Raw genomic sequence first — 21,143 nt, forward strand, 5'->3', positions numbered from 1 at the left:
GGAGTAACCGGTCTCTTTAGCGTCCACCTCCAGGTCTCTTCTCCAGGTGTTCTTTGGTCGGCTTCTTTTCCTCTTCTCCTGAGGATTCCAGGTAAGGGCTTGCTGTGTGATATTTTTGGTTGTTTCCTTAAGATGTGCTCGATCCATCACTGCCATCTTCTAATCTCTTCCTCTGCTGGTACTTGGTTGGTTCTCTCCCAGAGATCTGTGTTACTGATGGAAGTTGGCCAGTGGATCTTTAGCATTCTTCAAAGACATGAGTTGATAAAAATTTGCACTCTTCTGATGGTGGTCTTTGTTGTTCTCCACGTTTCTGCTCCATACAGTAGGACTGATTTGATGTTGGAATTGAACAGGCAGATTTTAGGGCGAGATATGATGAGGTTGGATCGCCTGATGCTCTTGAGGGCTATGAACGATGCTCTTGCCTTTCCGATGCAGGTCTTAATGTCTGCATCTGTTCCTCCCTGCTGGTTGATCACACTCCCAAAGTATGTGAAGGTCTCGACCTCTTCCAGGTGGTTGTAGCTCAACTTCACTGCCTTTTTGCTGGAGGCGTTGATTTTCAGGATCTTGATAAGGAGGTCAACTTGAGAGGTGTGGGTGGCTTGGCTAGAGGTAGTTTCCTGCATCCCAAATTGATCACCCATCTAGTACTGACCAGACTCATTGTTGCTGAACTTTGGTGATCTAACGAGAACCGGTTTGTCAACATGATTATGCCATATAATGTTATTTATAAAAGCCATTCTTAACATGGGGAGGGGCGGATCCTCCTTTACTTATTCTGTACTTTCACCTAAAAAAAATCAATAAAAAACAAAGGAGCAATCAGAAATCATAAAAATAACCTTTGGAAATTTCTGAATTTTAAAATATCCAATCAATTTTTTTTTTTTTCAAGGAATAAAAAATAAGAAATTTTTTATTTTATCACAGTCAACATTTATTGAGGAGATGCAGGTTCGGAGGATGTGAACTTAGCAAAAGTTGTGTCCATGGTATCAAAATACTCCTTCACTGTTTTAATACCTTCAGGACCATGTCTTCCAACCACAGATGAAATAGCAGAATAGACTGGCGTGCTTAAGCCTTTGTAGGACAACTAGTCTAGAAGAAGGAGAGTGAAACTCTTCAAACACTGTAGAACGTGTGATCAGTGTCCTGTAAGCAGTTTAAAGGCACCACTTACTAGTGATGAGATGATTCCAATACTTTTCCCAATTCCAATAAATATACCAAAGTTATGTAAAAAAAGAAAAAAAAAAAATCAACTATTTGTTTACGTCAGATTAAAAAAAAAATATTCTAATAGGACAAAATCTATAAAAAGACGGATACATTCATGTTTTTGTATCTTACTGAAAATCATTAAACAAAATAAACAATGGATAAACTTGCTCTGGATTTAAAAATAAACATTAATTAATAATTAATTAACGTTTACTTTTAATTTACAAAAAACAGAAGCAAACTTTTCTTCGTAAATGAAAAGTTAACTATTTCCAAAGCGATGATACACAGGATTATGATGCTAAAAAGTAAAATGTTTACGTTTTTACTTAACAAAACATTAAGAAAAGCATATTTCTGTTTACAATTTTGTTTTATGAACTTAACTACACTGTATGTGTGCATTTACATATTTGGATGTTATGAGCTAGAGATTTTAGTTTAACTGGTTGTTTATTATTTGTGCCAGTAGCGGAAAATTAAGTTTAAAAACACAATTAAAGAAATCGTTTTTGGAATGGGAAATGTGACTCATTTTTTTTTCTACATCTAATACCTACAAAAGTTTCAATATTTTTCACTTCCTGATTTGGATCAATCGACCCAACATTACTGTAACTTTATTGAAACTGCAACAGGCCTAGTAAACCAATAGAAATGGATCGTTCTTTTTCAAATATAACATAAAAAAAATAAATAATAATTAAAAGAAACTGATCATCTGGGCGTTCAGACTATTTTCCAATCACCAACTTGATCTGCTGCTCAACATCAAAATGGGATATTAAGAAAACCACAATTAATGATATTAAACTCCGACAGTATACGGTTCCGCTTGGTACATTTCCCACGCAAATTCTTCTTCGTGATTCATGTCATACATACAACCTAAATAATCAATTTCGAGCTGAAACGGTCCATCATTATCGTCGCCAATAGTAATACCGAAATTTGCGATTCTATCGAGAATGAGTTGTTCCTGTTTATCTTGGATTCTACCTTTGAAACCTTTGTAGAACCGGGAGAATGGGATCTGAAATTGAAAAAGAAAAAAGATTGTGGATGGCAATTCAATCAAAAGAAATTCATATTAAATGATAAAATATTAAATATTTAATATTAAATGATAAAATATTAAATATTTAATATTAAATGATAAAATAAATATTACATATTTAATGATGAATTAAATATTAAATGATAAAATAAATATTTAATGATAAAATAAATATTAAATATTTAATGATAAAATAAATATTAAATATTTAATGATAAAATAAATATTAAATATTTGATGATAAAATAAATATTAAATGATAAAATAAATATTAAATATTAAATGATAACATAAATATTAAATGATAACATAAATATTAAATGATAAAATAAATATTAAATGATAAAATAAATATTATATATTAAAATAAATATTAAATATTAAATGATAACATAAATATTAAATGATAAATAAATATTAAATGATAAACTAAATATTAAATATTTAATGATAAAATAAATATCAAATGATAAAATAAATATTAAATATTTAATGATAAAATAAATATTAAATATTTAATGATAAAATAAATATTAAATATTAAATGATAAAATAAATATCAAATATTAAATGATAAAATAAATATTAAATGATAAAATAAATATTAAATATTAAATGATAAAATATTAAATATTAAATGATAAAATAAATATTACATATTAAATGATGAAGTAAATATTAAAATAAATATTAAATGATAAAATAAATATTAAATATTAAATGATAAAAGACCTCATCAGTTTGCCCTGTATTTAAGAATTCAGGTGATAAGTCATCTCCCTCTCAGTACAGACCAATAAGTTTCCTGTGTGTTATGAGTAAGTTGCTGGAATCCATATTAAATAGAGAAATAGTCAACCACCTCAGCAGGAATAACCTTCTTAGTGACACACAATATGGTTTCCGCTCTGCAAGATCTACCGCAGATGTGCTGACGGTTATATCCCACAGGATTAGTGAATCTCTTGACAAAGGCTTCCTTTCTAGGGCAATTGCTCTTGACATATCAAAGGCCTTCGACAAGGTATGGCATAAGGGTCTACTTCACAAGATTTCCAGCTACGGTATAACTGGAAATGTTTTCTCAATCATTAAATCATTTCTCTCCGATAGGCTCATAAGAGTAGTGGTAGATGGACAAAAATTGGAGGCCTGCAATATAAATGCTGGAGTCCCTCAGGGGTCAATCCTAGGCCCAACTCTCTTCCTGATCTACATCAATGACCTCCCTAAACACAAACTTAAATCATTCGTTGACATCTATGCTGATGACACGACCATCTACGGCAACACATCAAAGGCTGTAAATGACAAAGTTCTCTCTGATTCTCTCTCCTCTGATCTCGAGCGCGTGGTTCAGTGGGGGAAGACGTGGCTGGTTACCTTTAATGCATCCAAAACCAAACTCCTATCCTTACATCATCAACGCTCTGATCCCCATCTGACATCAATTGTGATGGATGGCTCTCGTCTGGGTGAGGCCCCGTGTTTTGACAAGCTTCTGGGTTTGACCTTTACTCCTGATCTGAAATGGAACACATACATCAAGTCTGTTGCCAAGGTCACTGGAAAGATGTTGGGATCCTTCTACCGCTCCAGAAGATATCTCACTACTGATGCAATTCTCTATCTATATAAAATCCAAGTATGTCCAAGGATGGAATACTGTTGCCATATCTAGGCAGGAGCTGCTAAAAACAGCCTATCCTGCTTTGACAGAGTACAAAATAGACTTCGTGGCTTAGTGGGGGATGCCCTTTTCTCTACCCTGCAACCTCTCTCCCACAGAAGAGACGTTGTGAGCCTATCCTTGTTTTATTGTTATTTCCATGGCAGGTGCTCCTCTGAACTCCAATCTCTGGTCCCCCCTCGCCAATCTTTCATGAAAAACACCCGTCTAGCTGAATCCACTGTGAAAAATTTCCCCCACTCTATATCTGTGCCTAAATCAAAACGCAGATTCCATGAACAAAGCTTCTTTCTTAGAACTGCACGCCTGTGGAACTCTGTTCCGTCTGCCTGCTTCCCACCGGACTACAACTTGGATGTCTTCAAGTCCAATGAACAAATTCCTAATGAACCGCCCCCTTAAGTAAACACTTCATCAAATCTCCACACTAACGTAATGTACTTGCAATAACCCTTATCCCTGAGTGGCTTCCGGGCCTTGATAAGTGGTGATCACTGTGTAAAAAAAAATAAAATAAAATAAATATTACATATCTAATGATAAAATAAATATAAAATTATAAACTAAATAATAAATATTAAATGATAAAATAAATATTACATATTAAATGATGAAATAAATATTTAATATTAATTGATAAGAGTCTTTATATAAAAAGAAAGGCATTTGGCCAGAATTTCCCCATCAAAAAACAAAAATAACTGTGACAAAAAAAATATATTCCAAAAATCATGTAAATTGATAAAATAGTTATATTTTTATAAAGAAAATAAAATTTAATGGGTGAACATCTTCATAATAAGCTTAAGGGGCGAGGAAGATTACTCAAAATAAGAAATTTTGACAGACTTCAGAAAAACATTCTTAACAGAATGGCATTGGAAAAACTAAAATTCTTTTAAAAATGCTTTTCTTATTTAAAAATAAAATTACTTGATTTATGGGACGTTTTTAGCTTACAATTTTTTTTTTTCATCACAGGTATGTACATCATGCAGATAGTTTTGTTTTTTTTTATGTGGGGGGGGGTTGATTAAGTGCTAAAATGAATAAGCTCATGTTAGTTTTTCAGGCAATCTTGACTTTCTTTATACATTTAATTTTACAAGAATATGTTTATTTGTTTTAATATATTTTTTATATTTTAAAATTATACATTTAATTTTACAAGAATATTTTATTTGCTTTAATATATTTTTTATATTTTAAAATTATACATTTAATTTTACAAGAATATTTTATTTGCTTTAATATATTTTTTATATTTTAAAATTATACAATTAATTTTACAAGAATATTTTATTTGCTTTAATATATTTTTTATATTTTAAAATTATACAATTAATTTTACAATAATATTTTTATTTGTTTTAATATATTTTTTATATTTTAAAATTATACAATTAATTTTACAATAATATTTTTATTTGCTTTAATATATTTTTTATATTTTAAAATTATACAATTAATTTTACAAGAATATGTTTATTTGTTTTAATATATTTTTTATATTTTAAAATTATACATTTAATTTTACAAGAATATGTTTATTTGTTTTAATATATTTTTTATATTTTAAAATTATACATTTAATTTTACAAGAATATGTTTATTTGTTTTAATATATTTTTTATATTTTAAAATTATACATTTAATTTTTCAAGAATATTTTGATTTGTTTTAATATATTTTTTATATTTTAAAATTATACATTTAATTTTACAAGAATATTTTTATTTGTTTTAATATATTTTTTATATTTTAAAATTATACAATTAATTTTACAAGAATATGTTTATTTGCTTTAATATATTTTTTATATTTTAAAATTATACATTTAATTTTACAATAATATTTTTATTTGCTTTAATATATTTTTTATATTTTAAAATTATACAATTAATTTTACAAGAATATGTTTATTTGTTTTAATATATTTTTTATATTTTAAAATTATACATTTAATTTTACAAGAATATGTTTATTTGTTTTAATATATTTTTTATATTTTAAAATTATACATTTAATTTTACAAGAATATGTTTATTTGTTTTAATATATTTTTTATATTTTAAAATTATACATTTAATTTTACAAGAATATTTTTATTTGTTTTAATATATTTTTTATATTTTAAAATTATACAATTAATTTTACAAGAATATGTTTATTTGCTTTAATATATTTTTTATATTTTAAAATTATACATTTAATTTTACAAGAATATTTTTATTTGCTTTAATATATTTTTTATATTTTAAAATTATACAATTAATTTTACAAGAATATGTTTATTTGTTTTAATATATTTTTTATATTTTAAAATTATACATTTAATTTTACAAGAATATGTTTATTTGTTTTAATATATTTTTTATATTTTAAAATTATACATTTAATTTTACAAGAATATGTTTATTTGTTTTAATATATTTTTTATATTTTAAAATTATACATTTAATTTTACAAGAATATTTTTATTTGTTTTAATATATTTTTTATATTTTAAAATTATACAATTAATTTTACAAGAATATGTTTATTTGCTTTAATATATTTTTTATATTTTAAAATTATACATTTAATTTTACAAGAATATTTTTATTTGTTTTAATATATTTTTTATATTTTAAAATTATACAATTAATTTTACAAGAATATGTTTATTTGCTTTAATATATTTTTTATATTTTAAAATTATACATTTAATTTTACAATAATATTTTTATTTGCTTTAATATATTTTTTATATTTTAAAATTATACAATTAATTTTACAAGAATATGTTTATTTGTTTTAATATATTTTTTATATTTTAAAATTATACATTTAATTTTACAAGAATATGTTTATTTGTTTTAATATATTTTTTATATTTTAAAATTATACATTTAATTTTACAAGAATATGTTTATTTGTTTTAATATATTTTTTATATTTTAAAATTATACATTTAATTTTTCAAGAATATTTTGATTTGTTTTAATATATTTTTTATATTTTAAAATTATACATTTAATTTTACAAGAATATTTTTATTTGTTTTAATATATTTTTTATATTTTAAAATTATACAATTAATTTTACAAGAATATGTTTATTTGCTTTAATATATTTTTTATATTTTAAAATTATACATTTAATTTTACAAGAATATTTTTATTTGTTTTAATATATTTTTTATATTTTAAAATTATACAATTAATTTTACAATAATATTTTTATTTGCTTTAATATATTTTTTATATTTTAAAATTATACAATTAATTTTACAAGAATATGTTTATTTGCTTTAATATATTTTTTATATTTTAAAATTATACAATTAATTTTACAAGAATATGTTTATTTGTTTTAATATATTTTTTATATTTTAAAATTATACATTTAATTTTACAAGAATATATTTATTTGTTTTAATATATTTTTTATTAGTAATAAATGTAAAAGTGCGATTAGGGTTAGTAATAAATGTAAAAGTGCAGTTAGGGTTAGTAATAAATGTAAAAGTGCAGTTAGGGTTAGTAATAAATGTAAAAGTGTGGTTAGGGTTAGTAATAAATGTAAAAGTAGGGTTAGGGTTAGTAATAAATGTAAAAATGTGGTTAGGGTTAGTAATAAATGTAAAAGTGTGGTTAGGGTTAGTAATAAATGTAAAAGTGCGATTAGGGTTAGTAATAAATGTAAAAGTTCAGTTAGGGTTAGTAATTAATGTAAAAGTGTGATTAGGGTTAGTAATACATGTAAAAGTGGGGTTAGGGTTAGTAATAAATGTAAAAGTGCAGTTAGGGTTAGTAATAAATGTAAAAGTGTGATTAGGGTTAGTAATAAATGTAAAAGTGTGGTTAGGGTTAGTAATAAATGTAAAAGTGCGATTAGGGTTAGTAATAAATGTAAAAGTGCAGTTAGGGTTAGTAATAAATGTAAAAGTGTGATTAGGGTTAGTAATAAATGTAAAAGTGGGGTTAGGGTTAGTAATAAATGTAAAAGTGCAGTTAGGGTTAGTAATAAATGTAAAAGTGCGATTAGGGTTAGTAATAAATGTAAAAGTGCAGTTAGGGTTAGTAATAAATGTAAAAGTGTGATTAGGGTTAGTAATAAATGTAAAAGTGGGGTTAGGGTTAGTAATAAATGTAAAAGTGCAGTTAGGGTTAGTAATAAATGTAAAAGTGTGGTTAGGGTTAGTAATAAATGTAAAAGTGTGGTTAGGGTTAGTAATAAATGTAAAAGTGTGGTTAGGGTTAGTAATAAATGTATAAGTAGGGTTAGTAATAAATGTAAAAGTGCGGTTAGGGTTAGAAATAAATGAAAAAGTGCGATTAGGGTTAGGGTTAGTAATAAATGTAAAAGTGTGGTTAGGGTTAGGGTTAGTAATAAATGTAAAAGTGCAGTTAGGGTTAGTAATAAATGTAAAAGTGTGGTTAGGGTTAGTAATAAATGTAAAAGTGTGGTTAGGGTTAGTAATAAATGTAAAAGTGTGGTTAGGGTTAGTAATAAATGTAAAAGTGTGGTTAGGGTTAGTAATAAATGTAAAAGTGCAATTAGGGTTAGTAATAAATGTAAAAGTGTGGTTAGGGTTAGTAATAAATGTAAAAGTAGGGTTAGGGTTAGTAATAAATGTAAAAGTGGGGTTAGGGTTAGTAATAAATGTAAAAGTGTGGTTAGGGTTAGGGTTAGTAATAAATGTAAAAGTGCAGTTAGGGTTAGTAATAAATGTAAAAGTGGTGTTAGGGTTAGGGTTAGTAATAAATGTAAAAGTGCGGTTAGGGTTAGTAATAAATGTAAAAGTGCGATTAGGGTTAGTAATAAATGTAAAAGTGCGGTTAGGGTTAGTAATAAATGTAAAAGTGCGATTAGGGTTAGTAATAAATGTAAAAGTGCAGTTAGGGTTAGTAATAAATGTAAAAGTGCGATTAGGGTTAGTAATAAATGTAAAAGTGCGGTTAGGGTTAGTAATAAATGTAAAAGTGCGATTAGGGTTAGTAATAAATGTAAAAGTGCGATTAGGGTTAGTAATAAATGTAAAAGTGCGGTTAGGGTTAGTAATAAATGTAAAAGTGCGATTAGGGTTAGTAATAAATGTAAAAGTGCGATTAGGGTTAGTAATAAATGTAAAAGTGCAGTTAGGGTTAGTAATAAATGTAAAAGTGCAGTTAGGGTTAGTAATAAATGTAAAAGTGGTGTTAGGGTTAGGGTTAGTAATAAATGTAAAAGTGCGGTTAGGGTTAGTAATAAATGTAAAAGTGCGATTAGGGTTAGTAATAAATGTAAAAGTGCGGTTAGGGTTAGTAATAAATGTAAAAGTGCGATTAGGGTTAGTAATAAATGTAAAAGTGCGGTTAGGGTTAGTAATAAATGTAAAAGTGCGGTTAGGGTTAGTAATAAATGTAAAAGTGCAGTTAGGGTTAGTAATAAATGTAAAAGTGCGATTAGGGTTAGTAATAAATGTAAAAGTGCGGTTAGGGTTAGTAATAAATGTAAAAGTGCGATTAGGGTTAGGGTTAGTAATAAATGTAAAAGTGCGGTTAGGGTTAGTAATAAATGTAAAATGCGATTAGGGTTAGGGTTAGTAATAAATGTAAAATTGCGATTAGGGTTAGGGTGAGTAATAAATGTAAAAGTGTGGTTAGGGTTAGTAATAAATGTAAAAGTGGGGTTAGGGTTAGTAATAAATGTAAAAGTGCGGTTAGGGTTAGTAATAAATGTAAAAGTGCGATTAGGGTTAGTAATAAATGTAAAAGTGCGGTTAGGGTTAGTAATAAATGTAAAAGTGCAGTTAGGGTTAGTAATAAATGTAAAAGTGTGGTTAGGGTTAGTAATAAATGTAAAAGTGCGGTTAGGGTTAGTAATAAATGTAAAAGTGCGATTAGGGTTAGTAATAAATGTAAAAGTGCGGTTAGGGTTAGTAATAAATGTAAAAGTGCAGTTAGGGTTAGTAATAAATGTAAAAGTGTGGTTAGGGTTAGTAATAAATGTAAAAGTGCGGTTAGGGTTAGTAATAAATGTAAAAGTGCGATTAGGGTTAGGGTTAGTAATAAATGTAAAAGTGCGATTAGGGTTAGGGTGAGTAATAAATGTAAAAGTGTGGTTAGGGTTAGTAATAAATGTAAAAGTGTGGTTAGGGTTAGTAATAAATGTAAAAGTGCGGTTAGGGTTAGTAATAAATGTAAAAGTGCGATTAGGGTTAGGGTTAGTAATAAATGTAAAAGTGCGGTTAGGGTTAGTAATAAATGTAAAATGCGATTAGGGTTAGGGTTAGTAATAAATGTAAAAGTGCGATTAGGGTTAGGGTGAGTAATAAATGTAAAAGTGTGGTTAGGGTTAGTAATAAATGTAAAAGTGGGGTTAGGGTTAGTAATAAATGTAAAAGTGCGGTTAGTGTTAGTAATAAATGTAAAAGTGCGATTAGGGTTAGTAATAAATGTAAAAGTGCGGTTAGGGTTAGTAATAAATGTAAAAGTGCAGTTAGGGTTAGTAATAAATGTAAAAGTGTGGTTAGGGTTAGTAATAAATGTAAAAGTGCGGTTAGGGTTAGTAATAAATGTAAAAGTGCGATTAGGGTTAGTAATAAATGTAAAAGTGCGGTTAGGGTTAGTAATAAATGTAAAAGTGCAGTTAGGGTTAGTAATAAATGTAAAAGTGTGGTTAGGGTTAGTAATAAATGTAAAAGTGCGGTTAGGGTTAGTAATAAATGTAAAAGTGCGATTAGGGTTAGGGTTAGTAATAAATGTAAAAGTGCGATTAGGGTTAGGGTGAGTAATAAATGTAAAAGTGTGGTTAGGGTTAGTAATAAATGTAAAAGTGTGGTTAGGGTTAGTAATAAATGTAAAAGTGCAATTAGGGTTAGTAATAAATGTAAAAGTGTGGTTAGGGTTAGTAATAAATGTAAAAGTAGGGTTAGGGTTAGTAATAAATGTAAAAGTGGGGTTAGGGTTAGTAATAAATGTAAAAGTGTGGTTAGGGTTAGGGTTAGTAATAAATGTAAAAGTGCAGTTAGGGTTAGTAATAAATGTAAAAGTGGTGTTAGGGTTAGGGTTAGTAATAAATGTAAAAGTGCGGTTAGGGTTAGTAATAAATGTAAAAGTGCGATTAGGGTTAGTAATAAATGTAAAAGTGCGGTTAGGGTTAGTAATAAATGTAAAAGTGCGATTAGGGTTAGTAATAAATGTAAAAGTGCAGTTAGGGTTAGTAATAAATGTAAAAGTGCGATTAGGGTTAGTAATAAATGTAAAAGTGCGGTTAGGGTTAGTAATAAATGTAAAAGTGCGATTAGGGTTAGTAATAAATGTAAAAGTGCGATTAGGGTTAGTAATAAATGTAAAAGTGCGGTTAGGGTTAGTAATAAATGTAAAAGTGCGATTAGGGTTAGTAATAAATGTAAAAGTGCGATTAGGGTTAGTAATAAATGTAAAAGTGCAGTTAGGGTTAGTAATAAATGTAAAAGTGCAGTTAGGGTTAGTAATAAATGTAAAAGTGGTGTTAGGGTTAGGGTTAGTAATAAATGTAAAAGTGCGGTTAGGGTTAGTAATAAATGTAAAAGTGCGATTAGGGTTAGTAATAAATGTAAAAGTGCGGTTAGGGTTAGTAATAAATGTAAAAGTGCGATTAGGGTTAGTAATAAATGTAAAAGTGCGGTTAGGGTTAGTAATAAATGTAAAAGTGCGGTTAGGGTTAGTAATAAATGTAAAAGTGCAGTTAGGGTTAGTAATAAATGTAAAAGTGCGATTAGGGTTAGTAATAAATGTAAAAGTGCGGTTAGGGTTAGTAATAAATGTAAAAGTGCGATTAGGGTTAGGGTTAGTAATAAATGTAAAAGTGCGGTTAGGGTTAGTAATAAATGTAAAATGCGATTAGGGTTAGGGTTAGTAATAAATGTAAAATTGCGATTAGGGTTAGGGTGAGTAATAAATGTAAAAGTGTGGTTAGGGTTAGTAATAAATGTAAAAGTGGGGTTAGGGTTAGTAATAAATGTAAAAGTGCGGTTAGGGTTAGTAATAAATGTAAAAGTGCGATTAGGGTTAGTAATAAATGTAAAAGTGCGGTTAGGGTTAGTAATAAATGTAAAAGTGCAGTTAGGGTTAGTAATAAATGTAAAAGTGTGGTTAGGGTTAGTAATAAATGTAAAAGTGCGGTTAGGGTTAGTAATAAATGTAAAAGTGCGATTAGGGTTAGTAATAAATGTAAAAGTGCGGTTAGGGTTAGTAATAAATGTAAAAGTGCAGTTAGGGTTAGTAATAAATGTAAAAGTGTGGTTAGGGTTAGTAATAAATGTAAAAGTGCGGTTAGGGTTAGTAATAAATGTAAAAGTGCGATTAGGGTTAGGGTTAGTAATAAATGTAAAAGTGCGATTAGGGTTAGGGTGAGTAATAAATGTAAAAGTGTGGTTAGGGTTAGTAATAAATGTAAAAGTGTGGTTAGGGTTAGTAATAAATGTAAAAGTGCGGTTAGGGTTAGTAATAAATGTAAAAGTGCGATTAGGGTTAGGGTTAGTAATAAATGTAAAAGTGCGGTTAGGGTTAGTAATAAATGTAAAATGCGATTAGGGTTAGGGTTAGTAATAAATGTAAAAGTGCGATTAGGGTTAGGGTGAGTAATAAATGTAAAAGTGTGGTTAGGGTTAGTAATAAATGTAAAAGTGGGGTTAGGGTTAGTAATAAATGTAAAAGTGCGGTTAGTGTTAGTAATAAATGTAAAAGTGCGATTAGGGTTAGTAATAAATGTAAAAGTGCGGTTAGGGTTAGTAATAAATGTAAAAGTGCAGTTAGGGTTAGTAATAAATGTAAAAGTGTGGTTAGGGTTAGTAATAAATGTAAAAGTGCGGTTAGGGTTAGTAATAAATGTAAAAGTGCGATTAGGGTTAGTAATAAATGTAAAAGTGCGGTTAGGGTTAGTAATAAATGTAAAAGTGCAGTTAGGGTTAGTAATAAATGTAAAAGTGTGGTTAGGGTTAGTAATAAATGTAAAAGTGCGGTTAGGGTTAGTAATAAATGTAAAAGTGCGATTAGGGTTAGGGTTAGTAATAAATGTAAAAGTGCGATTAGGGTTAGGGTGAGTAATAAATGTAAAAGTGTGGTTAGGGTTAGTAATAAATGTAAAAGTGTGGTTAGGGTTAGTAATAAATGTACAAGTGTGGTTTTATAACATCACAAATTGACTCCAACGGCCTTCACGGGACGGAGTTTGGCATGCCTACTTTAATGTATGATAATGCAGGTATCATCATCATCATCCATTTTACATGTTCACTTGTGTTGGATGGCTTTTAGAAATTGACTTTAAAACTAACCTATTTCTGACCAAGTGTTTATTTACCTCTATCTCTCAAGTCCATTCATTCTAATCACTTATTTCCATATTTTCCTTGGTTTTCCTCTTATAACTGACCCTGCTATCTCAACTGTTCTACATCTACTAACCCAAGAACTCTTATCCATAATCTTGATATCAATTATAATATTACACATAAAATCAAGTCAGAATTTTTTGTTTCTTTGATCAGTATACCTTTTTAAATATAGGTTGTATATTGGTGCATGCTTTCAGAAATGATAGGTTTATTTTCTTTACTGATTTTTATATTTTATCCTTCACCCATTTTCTCTCTGCTTAATAATTTCAACACAGGATTAGGAGCAACTAACTCATCCACAGTTCTAAGTTCTCATCCTTCAACCCAGAACACCTTAACATAATCATGTGATAAATCTAAGTAAGGTCACTTTTTCGTATTATAACATGCACATTACTTGGTATTAATTATTATAACATGAATATGACTTGGTACTAATTATTATAACATGCACATTACTTGGTACTAATTATTACACTGACTAGTGATTTAGAAATGTGCAGATGACATCAAGCTGCACGTTGAGATACAAAACACAGATTATGTAATCTATAAATCTTCCCTGCAATCAGAGCTGAACATAATTCAATGGATCACAGACTGGCAACTGAAGGTAGCTGTGGACAAGTGTATGCATTTGGGGTGGAGGGGAAATCCAGCTTCCACATACTCTCTCCACAATACTAATATCAAAAAGTTTTCTTGTAAATTTGACTGGTACTCCTGCAGTATTTTACCCACCGATTTCACGATCTTAGCCGAGCGTTGATCGACATCCGTCGGAAAACGCCGGAACATGGCGAGCGGTACGATACTCTATCAGCCAATCAGGGCGCTTCAAACGAACGCGCAGCAGACGAATAATTTTCATTGAAATTACACACATAGCGTTTCATTTCAGTTATTTTATTGTTCAAAGTAAAAATACACAGCCTTTCATTTCAGCTATTTAATTTAGCGATAAAAAAAAAAAAACGGGAGTTGTTGGAAACATATTTATGCGAATTTATGTGGAGACAAAAATTTGGACACAACCCTTTTGTCTCCATAATAAATCAAATCGCGGAAGGCTACCCGGTTGGGGAAGGAGCTTCTTCTTTCCACATCCTCTGAAAACCCTTTGCTCCCTACTTTGCCTCTCTACAGTCAGTAGAAAATCTTCCAGTCGGAACTAAAGATAAACAGTAATTGTTGTCCCCCCCCCTACAAACATTACTGAAAAAAAAAAACCCAAAAAACATTGTTGTTACTGTTTAATAACGTTCTGTTAAAAAAAACAAAAAAAACAAAACAAAACATTGAAGTGTTTATTATTACTGTTGCTTACCCCCCCCCCCCCCAAAAAAAAAGCTATCGGAAAACAAAATGAACCAAAAAAAAAAAAATATTCAACAAAATAAATTTATTTTACTTTAAAAAAACTTACGGTAAGTGTTTGTGATTTATTTTATCCAAATTTTTTGTATTAATTTTATCCATTTTGTTGTGTGTGTGTAATATCTTTTCCTTGTAATGTTGTTGCTATTCACGTACTTTTAGCGTTCTTGCACCGTAGAGCTCCGAATTCTCGGCTTTCGTCGGCGTTAACGCCGAAAGTGTTCGTCAACGCTCGGCTAAGATCGTGAAATCGGTGGGTAAAATACTGCAGGAGTACCATTTGACTGTTAGCAGCAATTTGTGTTGGACAAAAAAAGCACATCTCAAAAATTGTCAGCCAAAAGTGTCTTGGCATTGTTCAGTAAAACCTGTTAGCCACTCTCCAGCTATGATGCAACCATACTTAGAATTAACATCATTAGTCTGGAATGCTCATCTGGATCCGAACAAAAAAGAATGAAAAGAATGCCTTACCTTTGCCACTTGCCAATACGGTCCTCCACGTGTATATAGAGGAAAGTTATAAACATCATCCCAGTGTATGTCAAAGGTCATGTCCATTTGGAGATTGATCATGTACGTTCTGCCATCTCCACGAACCCGCATAATCAGATGGGTATACCGGGAAAGGTCGTATGGAATTGCTCTTTTAAAAGACCTCTGAAAAAAAACAAGCAATAATGTTTTGATTAGTATTGTAAGCTAACATCACATCATAAATTCCAATTTGACAGCTTAAAAAATAAACGCGGGTGTCTAACATGAAGATAATTGACTTGTACATTGTTTATGATATTTACAGAAAAATAGATAATTAAGATGATTTTTTTTTTTTTGCTTGGGAGTCACCACTTATCAAGGCCCAAAAGCCACTCAAGGATAAGGATTAGTGAATGTATGGTGGTAGTGTAGTAATCGTTAATGGTGTAAATTGGGTAGAATTTGATTATTTATGAGGACGGCTCAACAAGAACTTGTTTACATGGGACTTGAAAACTACCATGTTGTATTCAACTAAGAAGCAGGCCAGCGGAATAGTGTTCCACAAGTAGGCAGTTCTGGGAAAGAAGCTTTATTCATGGAATCCGCGTTTAGATTTAGGCACAGATGGAGAAGGATAAATCGTATATAGTAGTTGTAACTAGTTGAGTGTTTTTTTTGTGAAAGTTTCGCAAGAGAGGGACCAGTCGTTTCTAAGTAAAGATTATGTTTATCAGGAGCATCATGATATATACAGAAGTAAATGATGGGCCTTCACTCAGCCATTTCTCGTCTGTCTGCAGCGCAATGACATATCCGCAATAAAACTGATCTGCAATGTGAAATCTGACCAAATCCAACACATAAGATTTTAATGAATTTGCCTGTCATGGAAGTTATCCTTCGGATGAATTTATTCCGCTGGTATGTAGAATGTTCATCATCTTGGATAAACCGCTGCAGAAGCATGGATGTTGTAAATCTAGGGTTCCCAAACTATGGCCTGAAGGACACATCTGGTCTGCCAACATCTTTAATCTGGCCTGCAGAGTTCTTATTGAAAAGGTAAAAATAATTAGGAAAATTTTTAAAATGGAAATATGTGAAAATAGTGTGGTTTTTCTTTTTTGTCCATAAAATGATTAAACGAATGAGGTTTTGAAGAATCAGTTTCAATAAATGAGCAAAAGAGTATAAAACACATCCAGGTATTTTTTTTTTTTTTAAATTCATGATGTAGTTTTAAAAAGTCAGCAATATAACCCCCACCCACCCCTAGTTCGAAAACTTTGGAAACCGCTGTTGTGAATTGCAGAAAAGTTGGCTAACCAAGGAAAACTTAGAATCAAGTGATTAGACAAGACCACATATAGTGGAATTTGGAGACAGCTGAAATGCTGAACCATGAGAACTGGAGAGTGAGCTTGCCTAATGTCAGAAAATATTGCGTATGCAGAATAGAAACCGCATTATCATCGGAATATTCCAGGTAGGTTACGTGAACCGTTGGAAGGTGCCCAACATAAATTTTGAGATTTTTTTCTGTGAAAAAACTGAATGAAAAAAAAATTTTTGTTGTTACAAAAAAAAATACAATGAAAACTTAATAAGAAACTTAAAGAAATTTAAAAGGAAAAGAAAAAAATCATTATTTCATGAATAAACATTTAGTTTTTTTTTTTATATCAAACAATTTTTTATTTTAAATATTTTTTTTTTGCCTACTCCTTTCCAACCATATCTAATATAGATCAGGGCCAGGTAGTTGGGGTTAAGTTGTGTTTTTTAAGATTAAGGATGTTTTGTTTGCAAATAAGTTTCCATTTTTCATAAAATTCAATATTTGCTTCTGGGGATTGCAGTGTCTGTCACAACTCTTTCTATATCCATAGTCACAACTTTAGTCAGTTTTCACAAATTTATTGAATTTTCCACAATATTTTTATTGCGTTTGCCAATTGTTGTCTGCTGCAATTTTTATTGGTTAAATATTTGGGTATTTTCCAATAGTTTACATAACCTGCCTGGAATATGCTGATAATAATTTCGTCCCTATTCTGCACAAGTACCTAGCAAAACTCTAACCCCTGAACAAGGTAAAAGCAACATTAAATGAATAGAAGACAAAAGCAGAAGAGACACAAGTGTAGACAATTGAGATTCAAAATTACTATTCATTAGAAAATACGGACATTTTGTAGTATGGACCAAAAACTAAAAAAGTGCTCAAGAGACAAATACATAACAAATGTTATAAAAAGGCAAAATAAGCTACTCTTCTATCTAGCTGGATAAGTGTTTAATATTTTCACTTATTTTACAGCGTTTATTTATTTTCACTTATTTTACAGCGTTTATTTACTTTGAAACACAAGTGTTATGTTAGAGCAAGAACAAAATAGCTGACATAAGACAGTCATTTGTGGAGTTTTGATAATTGCAAAAAAATCGAAAATCAAACAAAATAATGGAAGAAACCCACCCAAGACATGTCACCGTGACATTCAATGGGTGGGTTTAAAATAAGTTAAAACACAAAAAACTTATCCAGGTAGGTAGAAGAGTAATTTATCTTGCCTTTGGTAACATTTATTTGTTTTTTTGATCACATTTTTGTTTTTACTACAAAATGCTTCGAAAACATTACAAAACAAGTCTGAAAAAGCTGCCATCTTATCGATGCCTATCCATCCACACCTTCGAAAGAATTTATATATTTACCATTAGTCTTGGAGATCGTATATTTGCATATCCAGTCTCTTTTATAATTCCATCCTTCGGCACCTGGGTGCAGATGTTCCCGTAGAAAAGAGCATTACCATTTCGGTTCAGATCTAACGTAGCCGTGCTGCTACCCTCCAAGTGATCACTATCGCACGTTACCGTCCAGCTCTTAACTTCTTTCTCGTTTTTAAAATGGAAGAGGTAGGTGTGATCCAGGTGCTCCCTGTCCATGACACTGTCATTTTCCACTTTCACTTTCCATTCATGCATGAAAAGTTTCATCTCCGATTTTAACATCTTCACACCATCGAGAGCCATTTTGAGTTTGTTCTCCTGCACTGCAGACTTTTCATAGCCCGCTTTTTTGTTGGTCTGAAAAACTGTTACACGAGTAGCACAGGGCACATTTATTGGATGGGGTCGAAGGGTCAGTAATGCTGGAGAGTAGGACGGTGTCTGGCATACAGTTGTGAAGCGATGACACAGACAACGACCCATATGTCGAGGTGTCAGGAGTTTTCCGGCAAGAACCATGCCTGCTGAGGAGAAAAAAATATATATTTTAAAATAAAGAATAAAAAAATGTTTTAAAATAAAAAATAAAAAAATGTTTTAAAATAAAAAAAAAATATTTTCAAATAAAAAAATGTTTTAAAATAAAAAATAAAAAAATGTTTCAAAATAAAGAAAAAAAAATGTTTCAAAATAAAAAATGTTTCAAAATAAAGAAACAAAAAAATGTTTTAAAATAAAAAAATGTCTTAAAATAAAAAATGTTTTAAAATAAATAAAAAATGTTTCAAAAAAATGTTTCAAAATAAAGAAACAAAAAATGTTTTAAAATAAAAAATGTTTCAAAATAAAGAAACAAAAAAATAAAATAAATTTTTTTTGCATGATTATCTTTGCTTTTTAGTGAAACTGGTTCTCCAAAACCGTGTTCTTTTAATTCAGAAACGAACAACAAGAAAAACCACCATTTTCACACATTTTAAAAATTTTGGTGCCACTACACTAAATTTTTTTTTTTTTTACCTTATCGTTTTTCGTAATTTTTTGATACATTCAATACTGTAACCTGACAATTAAGTAGAGACTATTGGTTTGCCTTGAAATTCAATATTAAAATTTTTTATTTTAAATTTCAAGGCAAACCGATGGTTGTCTAATTGTCTTGTTACAGTACTGAATATATCCAAAAATTACGAAAAACGATACGGTAGAAAAAAATTATTTAAGAAACCACTTTTTATGAAAATAAGTGAAAATAAAATGTTTGGTTAAAAAAACAGTGGAGAGTTCCAAGGAGGGGGGGGGGTAAATAGCATGTAACTATTGCCAATTCTTTTAATAAATTTAGCCTTAACAATCATAAATATGAGTTAGTTCCCTTGTTATTATGTCACGTGTTCTCAAAGAAATATGGCAAGGTTTTTTTTTTAATTAATGCTGAAATATTTAAGTACTTCTGTCATGCCAATTAGGTAGATACTATTGCTTTCTTTTTCTCTAAATTGATTTTCCCATTTTCTGAATTTCGATATTATAGTGTAGTTGCAGCAAAGTTTTTCTTGAATATTACATTTTCCATAACAGCTCGATGGGCCAGATTACAGACTTTGACAGGCTGGATCTGGCCAGCAGGCCATAGTTTGGAGATACAAATGTATTTTTATTTTAAGCTTGAATATTGTATTGAATTTAGAATGTCTGGCATTTCAGTACTTTATTTTCTATAATCTCCGATACTTCATTAGTCTCTGTATGTTTTAATGTGGAAAAGTCGCATCTGATTAATAGTTACTAAATAAATTATTTTAATTGTTACTTTGAAAATTTTTTTTTTAATTTCAAAGTAGACTATATTTTATGTAAACTTTTAACATATATTTTTCTTTACAATTTTTTTTCAAAAGACTAAAGAAATATATTTTTCTTTACAATTTTTTTTCAAAAGACTAAGGAAATATATTTTTCTTTACAATTTTTTTTCAAAAGACTAAAGAAATATATTTTTCTTTACAATTTTTTTTCAAAAGACTAAAGAAATATATTTTTCTTTACAATTTTTTTTCAAAAGACTAAAGAAATATATTTTTCTTTACAATCAAAAAATATTTTTTTCTTTACAAATTTTTTCAAAAGAGTAAAAAAATATATTTTGATTATGACATCTCTAACTACAATTATATAAAAGCAACTTTGTGTGTGTGTGTGTTTGTTTTCTATGGATTCGAAAACTGATCGGCCGATTTTTATAAAATTTCACACAATGGTACTTTATGTGCTGGCAGTGTTTTTTTTTTTTACATAGGCGTCACCACTTATCAAGGCCGATAGGCCACTCATGGATAAGGGTTAAAGAGTGTACAGTAGTCAAAAAGACAATATAGTAATCGATAGTAATGGAAGTTCGGTAAATTTGTTAACTTAAGTGGAACGGCTCATCAGAAACTTGTTCACGTTGGACTTGAAGACAACCATATTATAGACAGCTGGAAAGCAGGAAAACGGAAGACAATTCCACAGGCGTGCAGTTCTAAGAAAGAAGCTTTGATCATGGAATCTATGTTTAGGTCTAGGCACAGATAAAGAGTGGGGAAAATTATTGATAATGTTTTCAGCTAGTCGAGTGTTTCTTGTGAAAGTTTGGCGAGAGGGGACCATAGGTTGAAGCTCAGTCGAACACTTTCCATGAAAATAACGATAAAGCAGAGACAAACTCGCAACATATCTTCTGTGAGATAGACGTTGCAGCGAAGAGAAAAGGATATCTCCCACCAGGCCACGAAGTCTATTTTGAACCCTATCAAGGAAGGACAAGTCTTTTCTAGCAGCTCCTGCCCATATGTGGCAACAGTACTCCATCCTTGGATGTACCTGGCTCTTATATAGATAGAGAATTGCATCAGCAGTGAGATATCTACTGGAGCGATAGAAGGATCCGACCATTTTTCCAGCGGCCTTGGCAACAGATTTGATGTACGTATTCCATTTAAGATCAGGAGTAAAGGTCAAGCCAAGAAGCTTTTCAAAACATGCAGCTTCCCCAAGATGAGAGCCATTCATTTTAATTAATACCAGATGGGGATCAGAGCGTTGATGATGTAAAAATAGAAGCTTGGTTTTAAATGCATTAAAATTAACCAGCCACCTCTTTCCCCATTGTACCAAATTAGTGAAATCGTCCATTTTTCAATCAACTCGATCGATTGCCTATTCTAGTTGAGGAC

General features: G+C 29.7%; 1 protein-coding gene across 2 annotated transcripts in view; it reads right to left on the reverse strand.

The window, feature by feature from the left end:
• Positions 1-921: 921 nt before the first annotated feature.
• Positions 922-21,143, reverse strand: part of LOC145260300 (complex I intermediate-associated protein 30, mitochondrial-like) — a 21,462-nt gene continuing 1,240 nt past the window's right edge. The window contains exons 2-4 of one of the 2 annotated variants that reach the window (XM_080118153.1): positions 17,908-18,449; positions 15,181-15,366; positions 922-2,266 (exon numbers count right to left, since the gene is read on the reverse strand). In XM_080118153.1, coding sequence (XP_079974279.1) covers positions 2,042-2,266; positions 15,181-15,366; positions 17,908-18,444 — 948 coding nt within the window. In that variant the 5' untranslated portion in view covers positions 18,445-18,449 and the 3' untranslated portion in view covers positions 922-2,041. The remainder of the gene's footprint in view (positions 2,267-15,180; positions 15,367-17,907; positions 18,450-21,143) is intronic. The other variant, XM_080118155.1, reaches the window with a different exon arrangement.

This window comes from Euprymna scolopes, chromosome 36, assembly GCF_053919585.1.
Source record: "Euprymna scolopes isolate OS-2025 chromosome 36, ASM5391958v1, whole genome shotgun sequence".
Taxonomy (NCBI): Eukaryota; Metazoa; Mollusca; class Cephalopoda; order Sepiida; family Sepiolidae; genus Euprymna; species Euprymna scolopes.